This window comes from Passer montanus, unplaced genomic scaffold, assembly GCF_014805655.1.
Source record: "Passer montanus isolate IOZ18808 unplaced genomic scaffold, ASM1480565v1 scaffold7, whole genome shotgun sequence".
NCBI lineage: Eukaryota > Metazoa > Chordata > Aves > Passeriformes > Passeridae > Passer > Passer montanus.
The window spans coordinates 16,437,692-16,464,185 of NW_024372147.1; the positions used below are offsets into that span (position 1 = coordinate 16,437,692).

The 26,494-nt window shown below is 45.0% G+C and overlaps 1 protein-coding gene across 1 annotated transcript; it reads right to left on the reverse strand.

The window, feature by feature from the left end:
* Positions 1–18,322: 18,322 nt before the first annotated feature.
* On the reverse strand, positions 18,323–24,063 carry LOC120512042 (orthopedia homeobox). The gene is made up of 3 exons (XM_039729917.1): positions 24,027–24,063; positions 22,623–23,032; positions 18,323–18,853 (listed from the first exon to the last, which is right to left on the reverse strand). The coding sequence occupies exons 1-3, from the start codon at positions 24,061–24,063 to the stop codon at positions 18,323–18,325; spliced, it is 978 nt and encodes a 325-aa protein (XP_039585851.1).
* Between the last annotated feature and the right edge of the window lie 2,431 nt (positions 24,064–26,494).

Consider the following 26,494-nt stretch of genomic DNA (forward strand, 5'->3'; position numbering starts at 1 on the left):
GTTATATATTTTGCTCTCAGGAAGCTTTTCCTGATTCTTCAACCTAAATGTTTCATTTGTTAACTTCATTGTATTAGTCCTACTTATATCTCTCTTTTCAGCCTAAATAACTTTTCCCCTCTCATTTGATAGCTGTACCCTTCAAACATTTGTAGCATGCCATCCTATCCTTCCCTTGTGTAGTCGAGCTACATATATTTTGGGGGTTAACCCTTTTTTTCAGCCATTCTTTCCATTCCCTTACCCCACATTTGTTGCTCTTCTCCACACAGTTTTCTCTTTTGTTCTGACAAGAAGGCAAAAGATATTCTAAATGCATGTTTCTCTTGAAAATAAATGCAATGCTTTTGTTTGCTTGCCTCCTTCAGCCACAAATTTTCCCTCTTGTAGGCTAAGCATACAGAGGGGAGCACAAATGAAGGAGGCAGGATTTGCATAGGCATGTAGACAGCCTTGGAGTGACACAGAATGCTAATAAAACTGGTTTAAGGGGTTTTTCTATGTACATTTTTTTTTTCCAGTTGACTTTAAGAGATCATCACTCAATGTTATTTCTTAAACTGAAGAATCTAAGGCGAATGCTTTGACTTGATTTTAAAGACATTGAATTTTTTCTGCTGGTATAAATAGTATGGACACAGTAAAAGTACTTGAGAGAGCCTAATGAACCATTTCTTACACCCCATTACCTTTAGTCTGATATGACTGAGAGTACGGGCACTAATTATCCTCTCTTTCACAGGCACCGACATAGATCTACAGTAGGTCTTAAAACACAATATTCCATACAACTCTTAGCAGTATCTCATGTAATACATTTCTGTATTTTTTTCTAATCGAAATTTAAATTAGAGGCATGCCACTTTCCATCTACCTGCTACTTATATATGTTTTATGAACAATTCTTTTAGATTATTTCCTACCAAAAAAAAGTGCATGTAGCACATGACCAGTCACCAGAGTGAGTCCTAAAAATTAAAGGATTTTTCTTTGAAAGGAGTGAGGCAACCATACTGCTCTAATGATAGAGAAGCTCTGCACAGTGGAGACTAGCACAGGAAAGCTGCCAGTTGAGGGAATCAAGGGAGTGTGAGACGAGCACAAGATCAGAGCTCATTTCCCCTGGGTCTCTCGGAGAATGGAAAATTGCTTTTACTAGTTTAGCTCTGCTCTTCCGTACAAGAAAAAAGCAGGGAGCAAGGCTGATCTGGGGGATAGGAAATCATGCATTGCTCTGCATTGGTTTGCATTTCACAGATAGTCTTACTGAGGTGATGCAGGTGCATCAGGCGAGATGTATGCCTGTCATTGTCAGTGGCTATGCTTTTGCAAATTATTTGTTGGAATTCCCAGGCTCAGGTTATGTGAGGAAGCTTGCCTGCATCCTCCAAATTCTAGCCTTGTTGATCCACCTGGAATGCCAAGTGCAAGGCTCTAACACCTCACTGCCCTGGGCTAAGTGCTGCTCCCACTTGGAGTGCTGATTTGCGCAACTGTTACTGAGCTTGAACCTTTATCTCACATCAGATGGAAGACAAAGTTTTCTGCTGGTTAACAAGGAGACACTTGGAAACATATGAGCTGCATATTGGGATGCAGATGGTTCTATAAGACAGTACATACATTTATAAAGGAGACATGTAAGGTCATTGGGAACCATCTGCTTTAAATATTTAAATGTCCTTACACTGAACGTATGAGTAGTTTTGCCCTGGACTTGTAATATTAGCCATCTACCAATTTTTTATAATAATGGTGAAACAAAAGAAAAATGGGAAGGTGGGAGACAAGGCATAGCAACCAATTTACAACATCTGGGCCCTACACAGCCAGCTCAGCAGCAATGCAACCTGTCCAGGAGCAGTTTGCTCTTTTTGCAGCGGTTCACCCCCAGGCAAGAGCACATCCTCTGGGGCATCATAAAGTCCTGTGCTGCTCTGACCTGGCAGAAGGGAAGCCACTAAGCAATCTAATTATCAGGAGACCTCCATGATCCTGCTTGTCCTTGGACAGGGTATTTCCATAAGAGGGTAGTTTTGGCCCAATTTGCCTTGCCCAAACTGCAATTAAAGGTCTTTTCCTTCTACTAGCCCATATTCTAACTGAGCATTGAAGAGCTATGGCTCCAGAAAGTCTTGCCCTGCTGACTCTGCGCTGACTTTTTCCCAAGAAGGCAGGTTCCCACATTCTTTCAGTTACTCCCACTAAGAAACCAAAATGAATCTACTATAATGCCCTCTCTGCATTGTACTCCTTGCATGGTTTGAGAGCCCTATCCTTTACAGGCAGGTGTGGTCCTCCTTTACTTTACTGAAGTGTTTTTCACCAAACAGAACCACCCAGGTAGAGAAAGGGGAGCTGAAGAGCTTCCAGAAATGCAGTAATGCTCCAGCCCTGACTCTCTGCGCCTCTGGAGCCTGCAGCACTGCAGTGCTACCCAGAGCTCCCAAGGAGGAGCAGTTCAAAAGGATCCACATACTCTGGGTTTAGTTCCTCACTGCAGCTCCTGTAATCAACAGTGGAAGGCAGAGAGCACCAGCTTCTTTCCATCTCTGGGTTTCTCGTTTGTGTTTATCTAAGGCAGGTGCCTTGGGCTTGCTGGGCCAGTGTGCTCATAGTGCCGGCTAACAGCATTGAAGAGCCTGCTGGGGCAGCCTGGACACGGTACCACAGCAGGCAGACCCACCAGCAGGGCAGCTCCTTCATGAATTTTGTGTCTCTGTCTCCTCTGTAATCTGAGGAGCAGAATCCACAGGGTGAAATTTTTTAATGGTTATGCAGTTTCACACCCTTTTCTGGGAGTATACATATACCATATTCATCATACTTATACTTACATTCACACATATATGTGTGTGTGTGTGTGTGCATGCATGTGTCTATGTATAGATGTGTGTATATGTGTGTGTGTAGACATATGTAAATGAATGTACATATTATTCCTGGAGTCACATGTTCCCTGAGGTCTGTCCTTGCACTACAGTTCTCCTGTTCATCTCTCTATCAAACCTATGCAGTTATGGGGATTAACAAATTTACCAGCACAGATGGACTACTTTTAATGGTAAAATCTGTTACCTACCAAAAGAAGGAAAGCTCTTTGCTCTCCTCTGGAAATACATGAGGAATAAAACCACAGCCAAAACTATTAATTAATGTTTTTTAGTCCGAATCATTCTCTCTCAGACTGCCTTGAACTGTAAGAACAGTTCTGCCTGCGATTACCAAAGCCTAGGAGCATACCAAGATAACCTCCTTCCCCAACATAAAGCCTTCAATCGTACTATTGAAAATGACAGTTGGTTGTTGTTGCTATTGCCTTTCACTGATGTTATGATTTAGAGCCTTGTCTTACACCTACTGAGGAGAAAAGACAAACTCCATCACCTTCTGGGAGCCCCCACGCTCTTCCAAGTTCTCTTTGAGATTGTTTGGTTTAGGTTTGTTGGGTTTTTTTTCATTTTCCCCAGGAGACCTACATCTGTGTTATTACAGATTCACTACATCCATCTTATCTTCATTTCAGTATTTCTGTCCTTTTTAAAGATCCCTTTACAAATACTGCTTACACCATCTTGATAGCAGCTTTTGATTCAGGGCAGCAATGTGACTTCTTCATGAAATTTGTGCATCTGTGTATCCTTGGATAATATTCACAATAAAGCCCCAAATAGCTACCCAGAGAAAGAGTGAAGAATCTGGAAAGAAGACAAGCAACAAAAAGAATAGATGAAAAACAAAAGTGTGAGAAATAATTGCACTGTTTTGCTCACACAATTAAAAGGCACATCAGAGGAAAACAGTTAAATTAGCTCACTGAGTGCATATAGGAGTTTTAAAGCTCTATTGTCAGCTCAATTAAAAAGATACCCTAACAACAGCACACTGATTTATAAAGCACATGACATTCTCCAGCAGCCTGAGATGGTCTCTGTGACACCAACAGCAGCCACCTCCTCCTGCTTTCCTTGTCCTTTGGAGCATTATAGACTACTCAGGATGATTTCAGACTGTCAGGGCTCAAAAACAGCTGTTCCTTTGCTGGAAACCAAACAGCCCAGCCTTCCACTTTCTATGGCAACAACAGTGAGCCCTTCGCAATCTGACCTGCCGAGGAAAACCTGCTGTTAATTAAATGTTAATTGCCTTAATGCAGTATGCATTATGTGGAAAAACGCAAGTTATTTTAATCTGTATTTTAAAGAACACATGTGAGGCATAAAATGCCAGGCAGAGGTACCTTATAAATTGACAGATATATATTGCTTTTGCCCCTTTGGTGTTAGAAGAGACTCCTATATGTTTAATAGAGGTTGTTGTTCTATAATTTTTCAGACTTTCAGGTCTCTTTCAGACAATTTAATTTTATTTCTATGCAAACCCAAATGCACCATTAACAGCCAAGTTTGACTGATATTAAGATGCATTTTTTTAATTACGTCAATTGTTATTTTTATTTTGAAATATGTCAGGAGCTGAGCCTTTCTAATTCCAGCAGACAGTGTGTGATTTGACTGAAGGATCTTTATTCCTGGGTAGATACGATTGCCTTTGTGTTGCCCCTCTGTGGTAGGCAGAGGCTCATACAGCCATTCTCAGAGGGGTTGTGTCACACACCACTTCCAGCACCCTGGAATATGGGATTGTCAGCTTCCCTATTTGAAGGGCTTCTCTAGAGCAACCTGTCTCCCTCCTGCAACCTTCAGCTCAAACACCTTGCCTTCCCTTAAACTACTTAGCACCTGGGCAAAAAGACCTCGTTACTGCAGCAGTTTTTCTGCCAGCTTGGCCCAGGCCCTGAAGAGACGTTCCACCCCCAAGACTGAGGTGATGGGGATGGGAGGAACTAGAAAGCACAAACTTCTTTGATGTGTAGAGGAACAACTTCTTCATAGCTTCTTGTTCTGGCCAAAATTCATCGTAATGGCTGTCATGGGCACAGGAGTGCCCAAAGGTTCCTGGCTGGGGATGGATGGGTATGTTTCACTGCTTCTTCTCCTGGCCAAGTTTATTATTGTATTTTACCTTAGACTGAAAATGGCTGCAAATGCCATGAAGGTCTGTTCAGAGCATGCAACGAAAATGCCACCACAATTTTAAAAAGTTTACTCTCATTAACTTTTGGCTGATGCAAGAAGCAGTGGGGATGAAACAAAGTATCCCACAAAGAGTGCCTGTGAAAAATCACTGATCATGTACCTATGTTGGCCAAACTGTCTTCTGGGAAGAATAAATTGTGCAGGGATATAAAAGACAGACCTGATAGCAGCAACCATAAACATGTCACTCTCCTTTCTTCCCTTCTTTAACTTATCTGCAATTCACAATGGCAAAATACCAAAGTTAACAGTAGGGAAGGGTCTGATCTTCAGCTGCTTTGCTGTGCAAACAGGTAAACTGAAGCTGATGAAGTTCTGCTGGTTTGCACTAGCAGCAAATGCCATTTAAAATAAGCTGCATACGTGCTGCAGCAGTCTCATGGGGATGTGAGAATACCTGCTTCTGTGATTTGATGCAAAACTATTTGCAGCCTCAGAATTTAACCCCCTAGACAGGAAGCTGCCAGAAGAAAGATGTCAGCAGAGGCAAGTGCTGTCGGGGAAGCGACAGCACTGCCAGCACAGCCCAGGGGCCTGCCTAAACACAGTCAGCATCCATTCCAGAGACCCGAGCCTCTCTCAACCACATCTGGACTTGATCTCCAATATTCACAAATCTGGGGAGTGTCTCAGTGTTTTTGGACTGCTACATGCATTATTTTTCTCATCTTAAAGCTGCCCATGTAGAGAAAAACACAAGACTTCAGTAACAGTTACCAGCATGATTTGCTTTTATTACCTTTCTGTTCAAGACCCTTGTTTCCCCTTGTAGCATGTCAAATTGCCCCCAAAACCATATTATACAGCAGAGAAATGTCGTTCACACTTCACTGGCTATTGATTTACTTTACTTATTGGCACAAAATCAGCCTGAGATAAACATTTTGTCCCCCATTTCCACTATTGTAAGCGATATAGTTCACTGCAAGATAGGCAAACCCCAATGTGCGGGGTCACAATTCGACATGGCTTTCTAATCAATGTGTGAAAAATTACCTAATGAATAATGGGTTGCACATTTCCACAAACAAATTAACCAGGGTGAGACTGAAACTAATGATTATATTTATCTAATGTAATTTCACATCTGTTACTAGAGCTAGTAATTTTTTTTTCTTTCCATGGCATCCTTAGAATTGCAGCCTCGCTTTTGAAAGACGTTTTACATCCATTCAAACACAAATGTTCAAGTTTCTTGTATATATAATTTTAAAACCACAACATATTTGGGAAGTTTGTTATTATTTCACAACATTTTCTGGGGGTTGAATGGCCTTTTGAAATGTGTGGTTGTCACACCACAGAGCCAGGGTGCTCCAACTGACAACACCTCCCGTACAGGGAACAGCAAAAGTGACCTTTTCCCCAATATAGTGCCTCATAATTTTCACTGGAATTAGGCTAATGTTATTTGCAGACGATAAGGTTTGACAGTGGGAAAAAACTTGATCATGTGCTTTTTCTTCTTCTTCTTCTTATAATAGATTTGTGCTTTCCTGATGAAATTATCAGTTTTGTAAAGCAGATGTTCCTGGAATCTGACTGCTGACCCCACACATGTTCAGAAAGCAGTCCGGACCTGATGCAGCAGGATCTTCTCAGAATGGGGAAAATAACTGACTCTGTGGGGTTTGCTTTCCATATGGGGGTTTTTATTCTCCAGGCACATTAAAATATTTTGCTTGGGGTGACAAAAGTTGCTTAGGCACCCTCCCTGGCCTTCAAAATATGAGGCATTAACTTTTCTGTCCCTCTCCCAAGCGGCGTGTTTCAAAGAAGGGCTTGTAAGACCACCATGGAAGGACAAAGAGGACAATGGTGGGGTTTCCTCCCCTAAAGTTGGCTCACCTCAATTCTCATGGGGGAAATAGAGCTCCCCTTGCATCAACTACCTTCCTTCCTACTGCAGGGGGCTGTGTCTGCTCTGTAACATCCACCAGATTCCAGTTTTCTTTAAAGACATTGCAAGAAAAGCAAGAGTCTCCAAATTATGTCACTGCTTGAGTCAACATTATTAAACAATTTCACAACCTGTCTCAGTCGTGGTGGCAGCTTTCATAAGGATTTATTATCCAGAAAGGGAAGAAGAGAGGGGGCTGAGAGTGCACAGAGGTTTGAAAGTCATTGTACCGAGAGTTTTAATTATTGTATTTTTCACTGGAGTTGAAAGTATTGAGGAAAATGTAGCCAATTTCATATTACCTCATTTGATTAAAGAAGTTGTATGATTGTTCAGAATGTGTAATTGCCATTCAGTACAGCTGAGCTGAAAAAAAGCTTTTTGACGTCACATCCTTAACAGTTGGTGGTATTTTGTAGCCTTATTGGACTAGCCAAACAAAATTGGGAAAGTAGAACCAGCTTTATTCCAAAAACATTCTGATAATTGTTTTGACTGAAAATTATGGTAGTTCAATGTGTATTTCTGTTTGGATTTGTGAGTACGTGCTGGTTTTAATAGTATATGTTTACATTATCGAAGAGTCCTCTATACAACCGTGTTATGCATAGGGCAATATATAACTTCACAGGTGGGTTTTCAAAGGACAGGAACTAAAGGGTGACACAATGTCATGTTTATTACATGGAATAAGATGTGCAGACATCCTGCAGTTCTATGCCTTATAAGGCTAAAGTGATGTTTTGTTTTTTAGGGGTTTTTTGTATTTGGCTTCTTTTTTAAGAACAGAGACTCTAAATGTGTACTGCTACAAATACTTCTTTAAAAAAAATGAGGGCAGATAGCCCTAATTCCTTTCAATGTTTGTTCCAGAAATAAATCACCTTGTTTTACCCAGAAGCTTGCAGGAGAGCTGAGGAACATTCTGTCTGGGTCACTCTTAAACTGCTCGGTTACAAAGTAAACCTCTGGATATCTTGACTGGGAGACTTCTTGTTCTACCAGCTATAGAAGAGCTGTCCATGTACTACTAGCACATTACCTAATGAAAAATGGATTGCACATTGTTACAAACAAGCTAACAAGAGAAACAGATACTATCAAGTGTCAGCCAGCCTGGCAATGGTTGAGCTGCATCCTTCTATGGGAGCATTGTCTGCAGCAGCTTGTTAATCCCCACCTATGCAGTGGAGGACTCTGGTGTGAGACCTAAAGAGGAGTGGTTTTGACCTCTGGAGTGTGAATGGACTGGGATAACACCAGTGCCTCCATTTGCTCATGGAGATTGAGATACGTGCTGCCGCTGGGGGAGGCAGGAGGTGTGTGGGTGCCAGGCACATCCCTCAGCACTAGGACAGCTGAGCAGCCTGACTGTCACCACCTGGCTCACAGGTAACTTTGGTGGAGTTCCAGGGCACGTGTGATGGCAGTTAAAAAACAGTATGAAAATAGAGCACAACATAGTAGAGACAAACTTGTTTGTAGCCACCCTGTCCCAAACACTTGATTGCCCAAATTTACTGTTCTTCCTAAAGAACCTTCTTTCCCCTACTGTGAGCATGACAGCTGTAGTGTGTCCTTGGCTGCCACAGTCTGCAGAAGCCGTGGGAGGGCTTTGATGAGGCATAGAAAACCCAGGGATCTCTTTTTTCCTGAGGGCCACAGTGACAGATATAGGTAGAGTTGCGTAGGGACTGAGCTCAGGAAAACATTTGATGCCTGCTGATAACAAGCATATTCACTCAGTTATTTTTGCTTCTCCTTTATCCAGTACATTTGTTTCAGTTAAAGACTCTCAGCCTAAGCTAGGCTCACTCACGCTGAAGATATAACTCAACACAAGCAATTCCTCTTTTAATAATAATTCACTGATTGCTGCATAGGCATTTGTTGCTGGAGAAAGCAGTGAACTTTGTTGACTGAAGAACACAAAGAATGTTGATGCAAACACAGCACAGAGCTGTCCAGAGGGACTCAGAGCATTTATAGTGAAAGCACACCAAAAATAAACTAAGCATCAGTTTTTCCAGCAGAGGCAGTCTGAGTGTCTCAGCCTGAGTCCAGAAGGAGGTCACACAAGAGAGGCATGGCGTGACGACAGCCTCCGTGCCTTTTCATGATAACCTGGCTACACCACTTGTGTTTCTCATTTTCCCTCTGGTACAAATTTCTCACTGAGGGTTTTGACAATTTTCAAATATTGTCATGGAGAGTGTGACAACATGAAATGAGAGTAGAGCACAATGATGCAGTAAATAGTTACATTATTAGAAAGGCAGATGCTGGCATTGAAGCAGGGTTGTTGGCCTAAAAAAAATAGATTAGGAGGGAGAAAATAGAAAAAAAAAATCTGTGAGATATCAGAAGCAGTTGATAGGGTAATAACATTCATATGCAAGCAAGGGTTTTCTGTGGCAATGCGAATCAGCTCCCATGCTAATATGACCAGTAAATAAACCATACTAGGATTCTGCAATTGATATTATTACTCACCAGATACAACTCCAGGCCAGTGAATCATGTCAGGGGATTGCATTTTGGACTCCAAACCCTGACACTGCTACCCAATAGGCAAGAGAAAGTCCTTCAGCAGTGCTTGACACTCAGCTGTCTACAGAAAACCTAAATTCATCATAAACCTGGTGGGTTTTTTCCCATTGGCTTATCCTTGTCACTCCTTAGAGTCCTCAGGGATAAACCCTGAGTTAGTGCATGGATACTACTGAAATTTAGGACTTTTGAATGTGCTATGCTACCTAAATTGAAGTCAGTGAGGTTGCTGCAGCCTGGTCCCCCACTCAGGCAATTGTGAGGAATGTGTTCTCCTCACCCTGCTGTGAAAGCTGTTACCCACCTCTTATGCCTGTAGTCCTCTACCCAAAATTCTATAAACTAAGTTTATAGATAAAAGTCTGAATTCAGCTCATAAGAATGACCTTAAGAGTATTGGAGGATTTTCTACATGCTTCCAGGGTCCAATGACTCATGATTTTCTGAGAATATAATATTCTCTGAGAATCTAATATTCAGACAGCCTGGACACCAATCACCCCAGCTTGAAGAGTTTCAGCAAACACTACCTCAAAAACTCAACCATAACTGTGTTGATGCAGGCACCAAATGAACTGTGAATTTGTGCAAAGGCAAACTCACCTTTAACAAATGTGGGAGTTCTGCTTTAATCCTTGGTAAAGCCATGGTAAGTGAGAGCCACATGCTCATTATCCTTTGTAGGCTAATGTTGTAAACCAGAATAGTCAAAGCAGTGTGTCAGCTGTCTGTGCTTAAATGCAGCAGGTTACATGGTAGATATTCCTCCATAGGAATGAAAACAGGGAAAATTTTATGTGTTGCTTTCTTGCACATGGCAGGGCAGACTCAGAAACAAACAGAGGCATCCCATGGAGGTACTCCCTGACAATGCTGGTCTCTCAGAATCAGAGAAGTAACGGCCTGGCCCCATGCACTCTGGCCAGCATGTCTCAGCTAGAGTGCAGGCAGACTCCAAATGCCTTTGCCAGTCAACCTGCTTCCCTGGGAGCCTCTAGAGAATGTGCTGAGGTGAACAGGACATCTTTGGGATTTTCCACTGCTGCACAGACTCTGATACAAGGCAGGGTCAATTAAAATTGCCCTGAGTAAGTTGAAGGAGGAAGGCTTTTGCAACTAAACAATTTGCTGATGAGTCAAGTGCCATATGGTTTGAATTTTTTCTGCCAATTTGGAAATGAGGAGACTTAGATGTAACCTAGATATATCAAAGTCGTTTCGTGGAGGTTCACCAGTTGAGTGGTACCCACGATGACAGCTGAAGGTGAGGGCAGAAGGCATAGCCAGGAATGGTGCTTCAAATTGCTTTTCACCTGGAGTGATTCACACAGGTAGTCACAAGAGTATGTGATGTGTCAAAACCCTAGACATAGCAGTGAAAGCAAGAGTAGGCAGGTGGATAATCTTTCACATAGAGGGTCATAAACTGCTTTGGATCTGTAGTGGGTCTGGCTGACATAGAGTTCATTTTCCCACAGTAACCCTCACAGTGCTGTGCTTTGCATTGGTATCTTAGTCTGAAGCTTGAGGCAAAATGTAAGGATCAAAATGAGATTTATACGTCAGATGGGGCTTTGTGTCTTGGTAGAAAAAGCACCTCTGGACTGACTGGACAACTGCAATGTTAAAAGTGGCCAGCTGCAGTTAATGGAAAGCAAAGATTTGTGTATTCATATAGATTATAGATAGAACAAGTAGGGAGGACATTATTTGATAAAGAAGAAAGTCATGAACTATCTGAGGAGTTTGACAAGAAATGAGTGAAAAAATAGCATTAGAACTCATTAAATTTGGCCACCTACATTACTTTGAAAAGGAGAATTAGGTATCAAAACACTTAGATGTCTTTCAAACAAGTACCTGCAACATTGGATACTTTCATTTAGCAGGTAATGGTGTAACCAACTCCTGTCAGAGTTTTAACACTAAAGAAGATGTGTATGGAAGGCACCAACGAGCAACAGGCTAACCTTGTGGTTTGGATGTAATGGATTGACTACAGAATCCATGGGTGAAATCTATAGATTTACATGCTACTGGAGAGGCCGAGAGAGGACGTGATAATGAATGAATGACTGTTGGAGCAATTTATTGTAGACAGAACAAGAATCATCTTTGACTGAAATGAGAAAGGTCTGATTTAAGTGAGGATACAAAGCACGTGATGAGTGGGATAGAGGCAGCAGTTTCCTGTGTGAGATATGAAGACAGGCCAGAGCAATTAGCTGACAACACATCCTGCATCCTTTGGAAAACATTTCCATTGTAGCTGTCTCTCCCTAGACAGGGTCCCCCAGAGCCCAGCAACATCCCCCACCTGCAGGGATCTGTCCAGTCACAGTTTGAGCAAACATGATCTAAAAATTGCAGAGCAGTTAAAGCAGAAAGGGCAAAGTGGCAATAATATAAAATATTATTGTGGAATTATCTTCATGTATTTCTTACAGTAATTAAAATTTAAAGAATAAAGTATGAGTCATTTATTTGCTACCAAGACCTGAAGATCACAAGCTTACAATGAATACAGTTGTGGGTGTTAATTACTGCTTGAAATAGACAAAAAGATTGGAGCCACAAGCTGTACCAAGTATAATTCTTTATTTTGTAATTTAATATTCCTCCCTTTTCATTTCAATGCATTTTTATATGTCTGACCTTCTGTAGACTCCTCATTTTGTTCTCCAGTTGAAGGAGCAAAGCTGGTTAATTTCTGGTGACATTTTGTAGCCATGTAGAAGCTGAAATACCTTTTTACACTGGGACTTGTTTATAAATCTGAATTCCGTGGATATCTCTCTAGCCACACAAGCCTGTAAGTTGGGTGATGTTACTGAAATGAGAGCCTATTCCTTCCCCGGGACTCCCGGAGTGGAGTTCATCCTGTTCTCAAGGGCCCAGTGAAAAGTACCCTATAATGGCTTTAGCCATGGCAAACAGCTGGACCACTCTATGTCTTCTTCACGTGTCTTCTACTCTCCCAGTGTACCATTGACTCACATGGACTGTGACTGTGGCACAACCAAATCCTTCAGATTCAATGGCAGGGGGAGTCTTTGTGTTACAGACAAATCAAGTTTTGCCTGGACTTTGGTATAAGGCGGGAATCTCAAAATCACAGCCTTCCAGTACATGGGAATTTCATTATAAAGTAATGTTTATTCCTTGAAACAGGGACTGGTGCTCCCTGTTAATTATTAGACACCAAAACCAGGGGAGGATGCTCGGAGCAGTTCAGAAATGCTCTTTAAAAAGTTAGCAAAAAAATAAACCTTAAAAGCTTGTAAAGGAGCCACAGGGAATCATAGCTGCCACTTAAATTATATTAAAGGGCAATAAATTGAAACCAGTAAAAAAGAAATGTGTCCTTACAGGGTGCATTGTCAGCTTATGAAATTCACTGTAGCGGGAGGTCAGTGAAAGAAAGTCCATAGTTTGTTTTTTCCCAAAGCACTTTTTGGATCACTACCATGATGCCTCCAGTGCTGAGAGAAAAGGCTAATCAAACTTCATACTCCAAGGCACAAACTGTCTATGGGGGTCAGGAGAGAACGTCACCCTCAGAGACAGTGTATTAAGCATATTCTGCATTTTCCCTCTCGACCTTCGAAGGAGGGTAAGGATCTCTGCAGAATTGTTATATAACCTCCAAAGGCAAATGCTGCACAAATGCCTCTGGATTCCTTGCTCCTGGGGAGGGATTCTCCTCTGACAGATTTCAACATCTCTAAAAGCATAATTTTAGCTCTGAAAAATTTATTTAAGCATTAGCATTGATGAATGATGCAACATAAAGGTGCAGCAGCACTCTTGAGCCTCAAAGACAGTCGTGGAAGAAGCTGAAACAGACACAATTTATTGGTAAATAAGAGAGGCGACCTCCCACCCACAGCATTGTACAACACCGCAGGTGAAAGCCAAAGACAGGCTCATCTGTGCATGAGCCCCAGCTTTGAGAATCATGGGAAGGGAGACATTCTCCTACCAGTTTTTCTCTGAGGAGTAGAACTAAATCTCACAGGCAGCCTTACATGGCTATTCATAAAGTCCCTCAAGCACAACTTAAATAAGAGTATGCTGGTTAATCAAACAGCATCCCCTGCCACATCCTAGGCAAGACCATCCCCTTTCACTCTTGCTGCTATTCATGTTGTGAAAAATTAAAATTGTTGTGCCTACTGTGCTCTTCCACCACCACCACAACATGGTTTTCTTTTCTGGTTCCATCAGTGCATGGGTAATGATTGGTCCATGATGTTTAAAAGAAGCCAGTAGGTTCTACATCTGCTTCTCTGAGTTAAGACATGGCTATCAGCTGTCTAATAGATTCTGGGTATATCACATGCATTCATTAAGTAAAACGGGCTCTCCGGCACCAGGTCTTACGTCCTCCACGGCTGGATGAGCTCAGGTGGCATGAGGTGTGGTCAGATAGTTGAATGTGATTCAGGTGTGGTCCTCTTATATCTTTCAGAAAATGAAGTTTTTCACAGGGAGAAAGCTGAGTGGCAGAGCAATTTTGAATACCAACCCTGCAAATGTTCACACATGCATCTGCTGAATTCACTGCTGGGTCAGTATGGAGTGAAAGGCTGCCGGATAAGGGTCCTTGCTTCTTTGTCTCTACTGTCCAAGCAGTAACTCTATTCCAGCTATCAAACAGTGGAAACATACCTGTGACTTTACAGGTTGCTAATTTCCAAGGATTCCTCTCCCATTCACTTCTGCATCATTTGGATTTTTCATATGTTTATAACACACAATTCCTTTGTTCTCCCTTTCATCTCTGTGCTGAAAGGCCACGCTTCCCAGACCAGCCACCCTGAGCTCAGCCTTAACAGCAGGTAAGAGGTGGTCAGCTCCCTGCCAGAGTTTGCTTTAGAATTAAAGGAATCCTAATTCCAGCATTGGAAATTAAGATATTGTTATTAGCTCTCGTGTTAATAATTTAGAAAATACTGCCAAATCACCATCTTCTCTCAGTTCTCTCTGAACACAGTGCAAACTGCATTAGGTGATAGAGTGAATGGATATATTTCAGATGAAATATTTGTACTGAATTATTAGAGTAGTCTGTATTACAAAATTACTAATAAACATTGCTTCTGGCTCAATTTAGCCTGAACTCAGTGAACCTAACCAGTGGTGAGAAATCAAAAACTCTGAAATACCTGATGAATGAATCTAACTAATCAAGAAGCCCTGCAGGAAGTAGATGCCAGGATTAATGAGCCAGTGGTTTCACCATGCCATGCTGTTATTTCTTCACATAAATGCCCTCAGATGAGATTACCTTTGTCATGAAAAGGAGAAAAGGAAGGTTACATACTTTCAACTGACAGGTTAACTGCCATACCTCCATTACTGCAAGACACATTTTCATGTGCAGAGATTTTTATTCTGAAAAATGAAAATTTAAATACCACAACACAAATTAAACCACATTTTCATTTCTAAGAGCAGGGATCATTACTGCTTGTACAATAATATAATCCATGCTGCAATGTTACCTGATCCCTTGCCTTGCACAAACTTTCTTCCCTTATTAGTAATTGCTCAGTGATTGCAATCTCCAGCAGTGAGTAAGAGCAGATTCTGCCTTCCATGGGGATTTAAGCAGAGGAAGAGAGGAGAGAGAGAGTGTCAAAGCATTTCATCAAGAGAGCAAATGAAAGGTTCAGTGACATTATCTTTATGTATATTCCTTAGACATTAGGGGTGATGTTGTGTTTAGAGGAAAGTAGAATTACATGAATATGTGCCGAGGTGGAAATGAATCCATATATAAGAACATAAATCTCAGTCTACTTACACACTGGGTAGAATAGCTTAAGTCTAAAATGCACCTTAACATAAGCAAATAAGCACAGCTTGTAACAGCCCCAGTGCCTGGTGTTACCTACTTAGTCAGTAATAGGCTAATTGTTATTCAGCATAACTGTTCCTTCTCAATTTGTATGGAATTCATTCATTTATTTTGATGACTTTACGTGAATGAAGAAAAGCTGTTCATGTTGTTAGATAGAACTGGTTCGTGTTGTTTAATTTTTAGCTTTTAACATCAGCAAGATTGAGACTTTATAGTAAAATAATTCAGACAAAGCATGTAGCATATGTGAGTGAAGCCTGTGGTCTGCTTCCTTCCACCCATGTTAAACACATAAAAGCATCAGCTTAGACGTTTTATGCTGCAAAGCTTCAGCGGATGCTAAGGGTACATGTAATTTCAAAAATCTCCAGGACTCAGAACACAAGGATCTATTGCTATGGAAACAAATCAAATTTGTATCAAAGTTGTGTAGGATCAAAAAGCTTTGCTCATAACCAGGACTACAGTTGCATAGAATATGGAGGAAATGATGGATGTTCTAAGAGCGAGCATTAAGCTGAAGGACCTTTGTAAGGCCCCTTTCACAGAGCTGCAATGTTCAGTGTCAAGAGTTGGATCTTACAGGTTGTGTCTCAATCCCCTGCCCCCAGCCGGAAAGAGCATTTTTCTCCACCATTAAAAAGCACATCTTTTTTTAAGATCTTCCATATCACACTTTACGACATTCCTACATCATAAAGCTGTCTTGCTTATAGCAATATAAAGCAGCTGTAAAAATTATGTGCTTGTAAACAACCTTCCATACATTTGGAAGAAGCAGAGTGAGATTTGCACTCTTCTGCATGTAAGTGGAGATCTTTCGCCCTCCTGGCAGGCCACACTATGGGGAAGAGAACACTGTGGAACTGGGAAGACCAAGGGACATCCGAGCTGGCTGCTCCTCCCCTTCGACCACGTAAGGTCAGCGGTAGGATAGGGAGGCTGGAGGTACTCTAACCAGCTCTGCTCCGTAAGCAGCCTGCATGGCTGAACTACACCGAGCACGGACCTCAATCTCGGAGCCAAGCCCGGGCACAGAGGGGCAGCTGCTCTGCCCGAGGCTGGGCAAGGGACTAGAGGCATGGCTAGAAGGAGAGACAGAACACAGTGACTTCTTTTCCCAAGTGCTACTGTGGTATGGATTTTGGTGTGGGACCTGGCTTTCCCATCCTAGACTTCCTCAGGTGGAGCATCCTGGGTTGTTACAGCACCTGCAGGAGCAGACTCCTGCAGGAGGGCGTAGGGCTCTTTATTCAGGTGACTCCCAGAGGACTCACTTGTGGTCTGGATCACCAATAATTTATTCTGCTTTTATTTCTCTTTTAAATTAAATATGCATATGTAATATGCACTTTGGAGCGGGCAAGGACCCTTCTGCGGGTGCCTATGGAGTCGTGCACTCTCAGGTGTGTAATTAAGAGGTGTGTAATTGATGTACAAGGAGAAGAGATCTTAGAGTATTGCATAAAAGGCAAGGGCGAGGGGGAAGAAGAAAAAAAGAAGCCCAGACCAGGCTGTATGATGCTTGGCAATGTACTGCATTTCTTTTTCCCACCATATCAAAGTTTGCACGGGAGTAAAACGAGTTCTTTCTTTCATGGGGCTTGCTTTGCCAGCAGGCATGCCCTTATTTCACACTCTGAAAAAACTGATCATCTCTCTACTGCTTGCCTGCCCCAGCCTCCTGCTGACCCATTCTCCTTCATCCCTTGCCCTGCCCTGCTTCGCCACAGAACTTTTTGTTACTCACACTTTAAAGGCCAACCACACAGAAAGATTAACAAAAGTTTATTAATCATGAAGTATTAAAATTGTGACAAGTGAAAGGCATCAATGCAAAGTTAAGCAAGCAAACTATCCCCAAACTTGTGACAAAGGACTCAGTGAATACCACAGAAGGAAGTCCTGTCTATTTTTTTTTTTTTTGCCTGCAGTTGAAGACACCTCTCATATCTCACACGCCACATCAAAATCTATAATTCTTCATATCACATACTGAAAATGATTTTATTTATCCATTCACATTAACTTGATATAAACGTGTCCGGAAAAGTCAAGTAATATGTTTTATATTAGCTCAAACATTTATTAAGTAACCCAAAATTCAATAAATAAGCACAGACAATAAGTTAAAACATATCACGAATCGACCAGTATGTAACAAGAATGCTTTATCTACACAAAACATCCTATTTCACATCGTTTGTTCATTCCTCCAGCGGCCCTGCCCTGCGGCGGGGTGACCGGCACATGCAGGCGGGCGGGCCGCGGGGCCGAGCCGGGCCAGGCGGGGCGGGGGGCGCGGCGGCGCCTCCGCCGGCGCTGCGGAGGGACAATAGCAGCAGGAACGTAAATAAATGCGTAAATAAAGGTAGGGAGGATCGGCAACTCAACTGTCACGAAATCAAAGATCCGAAAAAGGGAAGCGCTCTTGCGCGCTTTTTTCTTCCCCCTTTTATCCCCTTTGTTTTTTACAAAAAGAAGCTTTTAAATTTTTTTTTCTTTTTAACCCCATCACATTCGCTGTCGCTCATTAATGCTTAATCAAAATGGGTTTGATTCTCTCTGGGGTCTCCGTGCCTTTTCGCGAACCCGCCCGGCCGTCCCCCGACGGCGCCCTCGCGGCGGAAGGAGCCGGCGGCAGGTCGCGGCTCCTAAATAAACCACAAAAAATTATGAAACAGAAACGCATTTCTTTGCAAAGCCAAAGCCGGACGGGCGGACGGCGGGAGAGCCGGGTCGTGGCGACGGAGGGCGGCAGAGCCGGGCTCGGGGCGGCCGCGGGTCCTCCCGCCGGGCGGGGGGACCGGGGGGCACAGGGGGCGCGGGGGATGCGCGGGGGCAGAGGGGCTTGGGGAGGGTCGGGGGTGTTTCTCGGCCCACAAACCAGTCTGTTGGTGTCGGCCATTAGGTGAAACTCATGGAGACTGTGTGCTCTAGTGCTTTGCGGCGGAGGGAGGCGATGCTGGTTCCCCGCCACACGTCGCTGCTGTCCGGGGAGCTGCAGAGCTGGGGCGAGCCCGTCACGTTGCTGGGGCCGGGCAGGGAGGCGGGCACCATGCCGGGGAAGGCGGGCTGGTAGAGGTGGGACTGCAGCCCGGCGCCGTTGGAGCCCGCCAGGCTATTGGAGAGGCCCATGGAGTTGGGCGGCGGGCCGGCCGCCAGGCTGCACTGGGACAGGGACTGCGCCATGGCTTGCTGCCGTCCCAGCGCCGGCGGCAGCGGCAGCTGCGACACGCCGGGCATGGCGGCGGCGGCCCAGCGCGTGTCGTTGGCGTGGAAGGAGCACAGGCTGTCCCCCATGGCGGCGGCGGCGGCGGCGGCGGCCGAGGGGAACTGCGGCAGCCCCGGCGTCGGCAGCAGCGTGCCCGGGGCGCGGAACACGTTCGTGGTCTTCTTGCGCTTCTTCCACTTGGCGCGGCGGTTCTGGAACCAGACCTGCGGGCGGCGGGCAGCGACACGCTCCGTTAGCCACCACCTCCCCCCGCAGCCGGGAGCCCCGGCCGGACCCCCGCCCCGCTCCCGCCGCCCCTCCGCTGCGCACCCGCAGCCCCACGCCATCGCGGGCTGACGAAACCTGAAACTTTTCATCATGAAAGCGATCGATTTGTCCGTCCTGGGCGGGAGACTTCAGGAGAGGAGCCTGGCCTTCCCACGGAAAAAAAAAAAAACCAAACAAAACAAAAAAACAAAACAAAACAAAACAAAAAAAAAACCACCAAAAAAACCCCAACACGAACAGTCTACGGCTCTGGGCCTTGCGTGGACGCGCCCCTGCCCCGGGCCAGCCAGGAAACCCTCGCACCAAACCGCCCGCATTTGGGTTTAAAAAAACACCAAAACATAACAAAACCAAACCTATAGTAACAAAACCAGAGGTGGTTTAGGTGAGTGGCAGGGATGGTTTGGTGGGTCTCGCCGCACCGCGGCCGAAAGCAACCGGGACAGTCGTAAGCCGGGATAAAGCGCGTCCACCTGAAATCCGAGGGAGCGCAGTGCCCCATCCTGCCGGATTCCACCCTCTCAGACTCCATAGGCGGACTGAGAAAGGCGGAGGCCAATTAGCGGGAATGAACGGCCGTAAGGGAGCTAAATATTATATGAATAATCGAAAAATCGCGTTCAATTATGTTTTAGGGTTAATAGTCAAATTGCGGCTACAAAATCTTTTTATGTTTCATGGTTTGCTGGTGGTGTAAAGAATCTCCATCAGGTCTGATCGCCTAAGTTCATAGCTACGCTACATATGCTTTTAAAATGTGAATGTTTCCAGTTGAAAACTGGTGCATGACAGATTAAAATGCAAGGAAAACCTGGGGGAGATTTTGAAAATGCACACATGACAACTCTAGAAATATATTAACCATGAGCATTTGGCAACTTTGAACTCCTTTTAAAATGCAACTAGCCCCTGAAAATTATTAATACAACAGTGAGAATCTAATGGAGGTTGGAATCTAAAAACCTACCTTGATGATATCTGCTGTTACATTAATATAGACATACTGTAAATGTATTTTAAAATATATAGCCCATTTAATTCCCCAGCTATAAACGGGTGAGAGAGAGTGAAAGCAATAGAAAGGGAGACAATATCACTTTTGTTTTTCTTCTTCTTTTTAAATGTTCTTTTTATTTCTTTTTTTTTTCTTTTTATTTCTTTTTCTTTTTTTCTTTTAAGAAGCCAAAGCTTTATGAAGATCTCATTGGAATCCAGCAGATGATTAATGTGAAGATTTGGTAGGAAATCTGGAGAGCTGTATTAAAGCTCAGATCTCAGGTTCATTTCGATCAGCCAGCCGTGAACTCTGGGCCGAATTCATTACACTTTAATAGTGCTGGGAGAGGAAGAAAATGCAATTTCTCATTCCATTAGAAAACTAGAAAATACTCTCAGCTTGTCCCCTATTAAGATGTGGCAGGTGACGGGACCATTGTGGGGGACACGGTCAATGGAATTACAGCACATTATTTTTGTTCATATAAAATATTGGAAGGCAAGCCTGACTGTGCAGAAGTTATTTCACTGATTTAGTTTTTATGTAAATAAAATATTGAAAGTTAATTAATCCGTGCTAGAGACTAATGATTATGCTTATTATATTGCATTTGATCGCGTAATTTGCATGATTCTCGCATTGCTGCTTAATAAGCCATTCCAGGTTATAAATAATTCTGAAATTGGTTTCTAATAATGGCATGCTATAAAAAGAATGGTTTTATTACAGCAGCTTGAAAAGCAGAGCAATATCAGATGTGGAATTGGACTCCCGTTTAAGCATCAGCCAGCTTAATAATTATTTAAATGTATCATATACATTAAATACAGATCTAAAATGAGGAAAGTGGTGATTTATCCTAGCATCTAAAACCCTTAAAAACATATACAGCCTCTATAAATTAAGCATTTGGAGCATTCCTTAATCAATGTGGAGTCCATGTACTAAAAGGAATGTGTAGGCTATCTATTAACGGTAAAGAAAACTGTAAAGTACTCATATAAGAACATAAACTAATTATTATTTAATTTAAATTTGATCAAGGACCAGTGATACATCGGGTTTTGAAGTAAATATATTAAATATTTTTGCTTTAGATTACATAATGTTAATCATTTTGAAATGTTAATTAAGAAGGTTATGTTGATCTGATTACTTTTTAAATTACAGAACATTATTGTAAAAAAAATTTGAATTGACACTCTATTAAACTGTTTTTATCAGCAGTCTCGAGCTATTAGCATTGGTTTAAGATTATGCCAAGGCCATTAAAACACTTTGTCTTTCTTTCTACGAATTTCTTTGATGTGCTGTTAGAAAATAACTATTTCCATTTTATATTTTACTTCATTTACCACACTCCTAATATTGAAATTGGTATCATTAACCTTTGGGAAACCCAATAAAGTTTAATAGACCTCGTTTTCTTTTTTTTTTTCATAGAGTCAGTTGTCCAATTATATTTTATTTGTGAATCTAATTTCTTTTTTAATTTAAACTAATTATAGTTCTGTGTAGGCTGAGTCAAATTGTTTTACTTTTTAAAAGCAGACGTGCTTTTTCTGTCACATTCAAGAACGGAATCTGTTTCCCTTCATAAAACGTTCATTTAGGGATTTCTCTTCACGTGTCTTTATTTAGCTGAGGAGCCTGTGCTTGCCGATAGGGATTTTGAACAGTGCCTGCGCTGAAGTGCTTCAGCAGCGGCAGTCCCGGTGCACTGTACCGAGCCCGGGTGCGCATCCCACAAGTGCCTCTATTGTGCAGCCTTTCGTTCCTCGGCGTGGACTCGCCTAGAAAGTCGCTAAAATAACCTTATGCACAAAAAAGCTGCGTCTGAGCAGTCTAGCGCTTTGAACCTTCTCCCCCTTTACCAAATTTCGTTTACATTTATTTGCCTAAATAGTTTCCTACTGTTCTGTGTGCGCATATATATATATATACACACATAGACATATGTATATGTGTGTGTATATATATATATATGTCTGTGTACATATATATATATATATATATGTATTTTAGAGAACAAAGTGCACCCTAGATGTTGAAGTTACTCACTACTCCCGCCGTTCCCAGGCATTCTAAAAGCCAGTATGGGGAAAGTCCGAGTCCAGACACAGCTGGCTTTTATCGAAGTGCCTTTTTACCAGCCGATATGCCTTCCCTCGCACCCCACCTCGGCTCTCAGGGCGGTGGGCTTTGGCGGACGCCCCTTCCCGGCGGTGCCGCCGCCGTGTCACCATCAGCACCCTGGACAGCGGCCCCGCGGTCGCCACCGGACTCTGTTCCGGTGGAAAAGGAGTCCATCCCGGCAGGTTCGGCTCGACTCTTAGCGCCGGGCTATTGCGAGGACTGAAGCCGTTCTTTTCGGCTGACCCTCCCCAGACTCATTGCAGCCGCGGGTCGGGCCGTGGGGCTGAGGGAAGGTCAGCCCACGCCCCGCTCGGGACCACCGTGGGTAGGATAGAGGAAAAGGGGACACCCCAAGGTGACACTTTTGCGGAAAGGGGAGCAACGCATGTCTGGTTTCAAGGATTTCTGACCAAACTGTTGCTTTCAGGGGTGGGTTATTTACCCCGCCGTCGGGCTGAGGTTTGGGGCACCCGCCCCCCTCCCCGATGCGCCTGGCCTCGCCGCCGGCCGTGCAGCCGTCGGTGCGACCGGGGAAGGGCCGGCAGGCAGTGCGCGGGGGCGGCTTTTCATACCTGCACCCGGGACTCGGTGAGACCGATGCGCAGGGCCAGCTCCTCCCGCATGAAGATGTCCGGGTAGTGAGTCTTGGCGAAGCTCCTCTCCAGCTCGTTGAGCTGTGCTGGCGTGAAGCGAGTGCGGTGCCGCTTCTGCTTCTGCTGACCCTGCTGCTGCCCGGCCTGGCTGGAGTTCTGGCCGCCCTGCTGGCCTTGCTGCTTGTCAGGGTCTTTGGCGCTGACGGCTAAGGAGCTGGGGTTGGATCCCACCGTGGTGATGTCCTCTCCCGGCAGCAGGGTGGTCCCTTCTACCGTGTCCGAGTTGGGAGCCATGTCTCCCGGGTGTCCCCCCGGATCCGAGCCCCCGACGCCCAGCCGGCACTTGACCGCCTCCCGGTGTCCCAGCAGCTCGGCCGCGTCTTTCATCCCTGCGGAAGCAAAGGAGCGGCGGTCACTCGGCTGCAGCTGAGCATAGATCCATCAGAGCCCCTCTCCCGTGCACTGAACTGCAGGGAGACATCCAACCACCGCCACCGCCTCCCCCCGCCGTCCCCGGCCGCCCGCCCGCCAGACCCGCAGCCCTGCTCGGCTCCACGGCGCGCAGACACCCTGGCCCGGAGCGACCCGGGCGGGGGAGAAAACTTTACATCGAGCAGCTCCTCTTCCCGCTGAAATAGCCAGTTCCCTGCCCGGCCTTCCCTTGCAAGACCAAGGGAAGGGAAGAGGAGGACAGCAAGTTTTCACGGGTTCAACTTGGGTTTTCCAGCCGAGCTGGTAGAAGAAAGACACGGAGAGAAAGAAATAAGGCTCGAACCGCCCTGTTGCCGGGAGCGTTACCTCCCCGACAGATGCGCGGGGACCACGGTCAGTCTGGCCGATCTTTTCCCTCTCCTCCTTCCGCTTCTCTAAACAAACTCATGAATATCCATAAATAGATAGATAAAGATATTTCTCCCTTCTATTTCTCTTTCTTTCTTTCTTTCTTTCTTTCTTTCTTTCTTTCTTTTTCTCTTTTTTCTTTTTTTTCCTTTTTTTAAAAAAAAGGAGGGAGAAAAGCAAACGGGCGAGCAAGAAAAGGCCACCCAGAACTCTGTAAACACCATAGAGCTCATCTGTCCTAAAATAATAATCACCATAATAATAATGTGTAGGTATGTATATAAAAACGGGGGAGAGAAAAATTAAATGATCCACAACTCACTGTAGATCTACATACACCGTAGGTCTCACTCTCTTCTTTTTTATGTTAAATCAAATTAAACTTTAATACAGTACAATTACTTTTAAAGGAATTAGCCCATTTAGAACGCATTAAGGTAAAATAAGGAACAAATTGTCAATTTCCTGCCCCGGCTTCCTCCCCGCTCGCCGCCGCAGCCGGTGCAGCCGCCGTAGGGCGGGGGGGTGCCGGGGGAAACTCACCGAGACGGGCGTCCAGGAGGTCGGCGTGAGACAGCATCGCGCACCGCTCCAGGGCGAAGGCTGTTCCCCCCCAAATTTTAGCGGCCTTAAGTTATTTAAAATAGATATAAGATATGAGATATATATATATAGATATATATATATATAGATCGTCTAAATGAAAGAAAATTCGGTGTGTGGTTAAAAAGGGGGTCTCTTGCATTATAATGTCCTTTAGAGAGACGGGGAGGTGCTTAACACTTCAATGAACCCGTGAGCAGCTCGGCGCGGGGACCAATCAGGAGGGCAGCCTGCAAATGTCAGCGCCCGGAGCGCCCCGCTCCGCCCGCCCGCCGCCGCCGCCCAGGCCTCCCGCCGCCCCGGCCCGCAGCGCGCCCGCGCTGCCTCACCCTGCTCCGCTCGCCCTGGCCGCCCGCCGTCTCCTTCTCTCCTTCCCTTCCAAACGCACATTTGCCACACTCGTCCGCTCCGGGTCGCCCCTGATTTATCGGCTTTTATTGTTTTTAATCCTCCTCGGAGCGCACCCTCTCACCGATCGGTCTCCCGAGGGTCTCTCAAGCTCAGAGCCCGCCGAGGGCTGCGAGCGGGGGAGACGGGCGGCGGGGGTCGGGCAGCGCCGGCCCCGCTGGCCGGCGGCCCCGGGGAACGGGAGCGGCAGGGCAAACTGCAGCCAGGCTTTCACCCACGCGAGCCCCGACGGCTGCTGGGCGTCCAGGAAAGAGAAACTTGCCCGAGTTCCCGCAGCGGGCCGTGCTGCACAGGCTCGCTGGCCCCCGGGGCTGCCCGCCACCTCGGCCCGGCCCCGCTCGGAGCGGAGGCAGAGCGCACCGAGGGGCAAGGGAGCCCAGCGCCACGCGTCCCGGCCGCCCGGGCAGCTCTGCCTCCCTGCCCGGGATTTTAACGCCCTTAAACCCTATTTTTCGGGTAAAGTTTCCAAGTTCGGCTAGCCTACAAACTCAGCTTAAAGCAGTAAATAAAGTTAAATGCTTTTTATTTTCCTCTTGAATATATTAAACTACTTGAACAATTTAAAGTGCTTTGCAGAAGTGAAGCGAACCATTTCTAATGTTCTGATTTTTCAAAGCCAGCCAACAACAAAGTTTAGATTAGTAATATATTTCTAACCAGAGTAATTTTCAAGATCATTAGGCATTTATGTAATTAGTGCCAAATCTATAAGCTTTTATTACGATTATTAGAGTAAAATCAGTATAAATTTGTACTAATTTACTACTGTTTAGACTTGGCTGTCAAGCCAAGAGGTTCTTATTGTAAATGATAACTGAGGAAATTAAGTGCAAAATTCTGTACCATTTCTGATCCGCTCCTAAACAATCCGTTTCAATTGTATTTGTAGCAGAACATAATGCCCTTTTAAAGTTATTTGACTTGTATTTTTATTTGCAAAACAAGAAAAATACCCTCTACGCGGGCACAATGAAAACTGATATTTACTACTTCCAACTTGATTAACATTGATTTTTAATTCAAAAGTGATGCAATTAAGATTATTCATTTAGTGCAAATAAAGCTTCCACCAAAAAGCGAGCCCAGTGAAGTCTATGTTAAATAAAACGGAGCCAATGGCTTTTTTTTCCGCCATCCAATTGACTTACAAGAAACACTGTAAATACTGCATGCGAACAGATGCAAGAGTGGTTTTGTTTGCAGCTCAGATGTGCAGGGGTTTCGGCAGAGACTGAAGGAGACAAAGGAACCGGCCGACCGATCTCTAGGGCAGTTTTGCTGCCTTTTTTTTTTCCCTCCTCCCAGCTCAGGCTACATTGACTCAATTCAGCTTTCGAGACCTCGGTCTGTTGCGAAGAACCTGGGTACTCGGGAACGGCCGCTCAGAGCAGGGAGAGAGACCCAGAGCCGGGCCACAATTTAGCCGGAGACAGAGAAAGAAAGAAAGAAAGGAGATGGAGGTGATGTGGGAGTTTCGGGATTATTCTTTTTCCCCGGCTGGATGGGTGACTGCGGAGATAGCACATTCGCTGTGCTTTTTTCCTTTGAAAATTATTCTCTGTGTGCAGCCGCAGGGCAGGAGGGGAAGACCTGGCGGTGGAAACTGCTGGGAGGTGTGCCCCGGCCCGCTGCCGGGACCGGCGGAGTCGCTGGGGAGACGGGCCGGAGGCGCGGGGGCGACGCGCAGCCTTTCTGGCCGTGGCAGCCTGGCCCTGCCCGGGCCGGGAGTGCCCCGGCCCGCTGCCGGGACCCGCGGAGCGGAGCCGGCGGAGTCGCTGGGGAGACGGGCCGGAGGCGCGGGGGCGACGCGCAGCCTTTCTGGCCGTGGCAGCCTGGCCCTGCCCGGGCCGGGCTGAGGCGAGCGGCCAGGGGCTGGCCGGGCCGTCAGGGGCTCAGCTGCAGCCGCATGCATCGGCACAAGTGTGCGGCGCTCGAGGTGCCCGCGGCCGGCTTCTGCCGAGCGCGCCGTGGGCAGGGTGGCAAGCGTGCGTGTGCATCTA

Bases quoted from the DNA above. Each gene is read 5' to 3' on its own strand.
- LOC120512042 (XM_039729917.1), bottom strand. From the start codon at position 24,063: ATGCTGTCTCACGCCGACCTCCTGGACGCCCGTCTCG. The intron at 23,033-24,026 runs GTGAGTTTCCCC...TTGCTTCCGCAG, and splicing joins CCTCCTGGACGCCCGTCTCG to GGATGAAAGACGCGGCCGAG. The intron at 18,854-22,622 runs GTATGAAAAGCC...CGCCGCCCGCAG, and splicing joins TCACCGAGTCCCGGGTGCAG to GTCTGGTTCCAGAACCGCCG.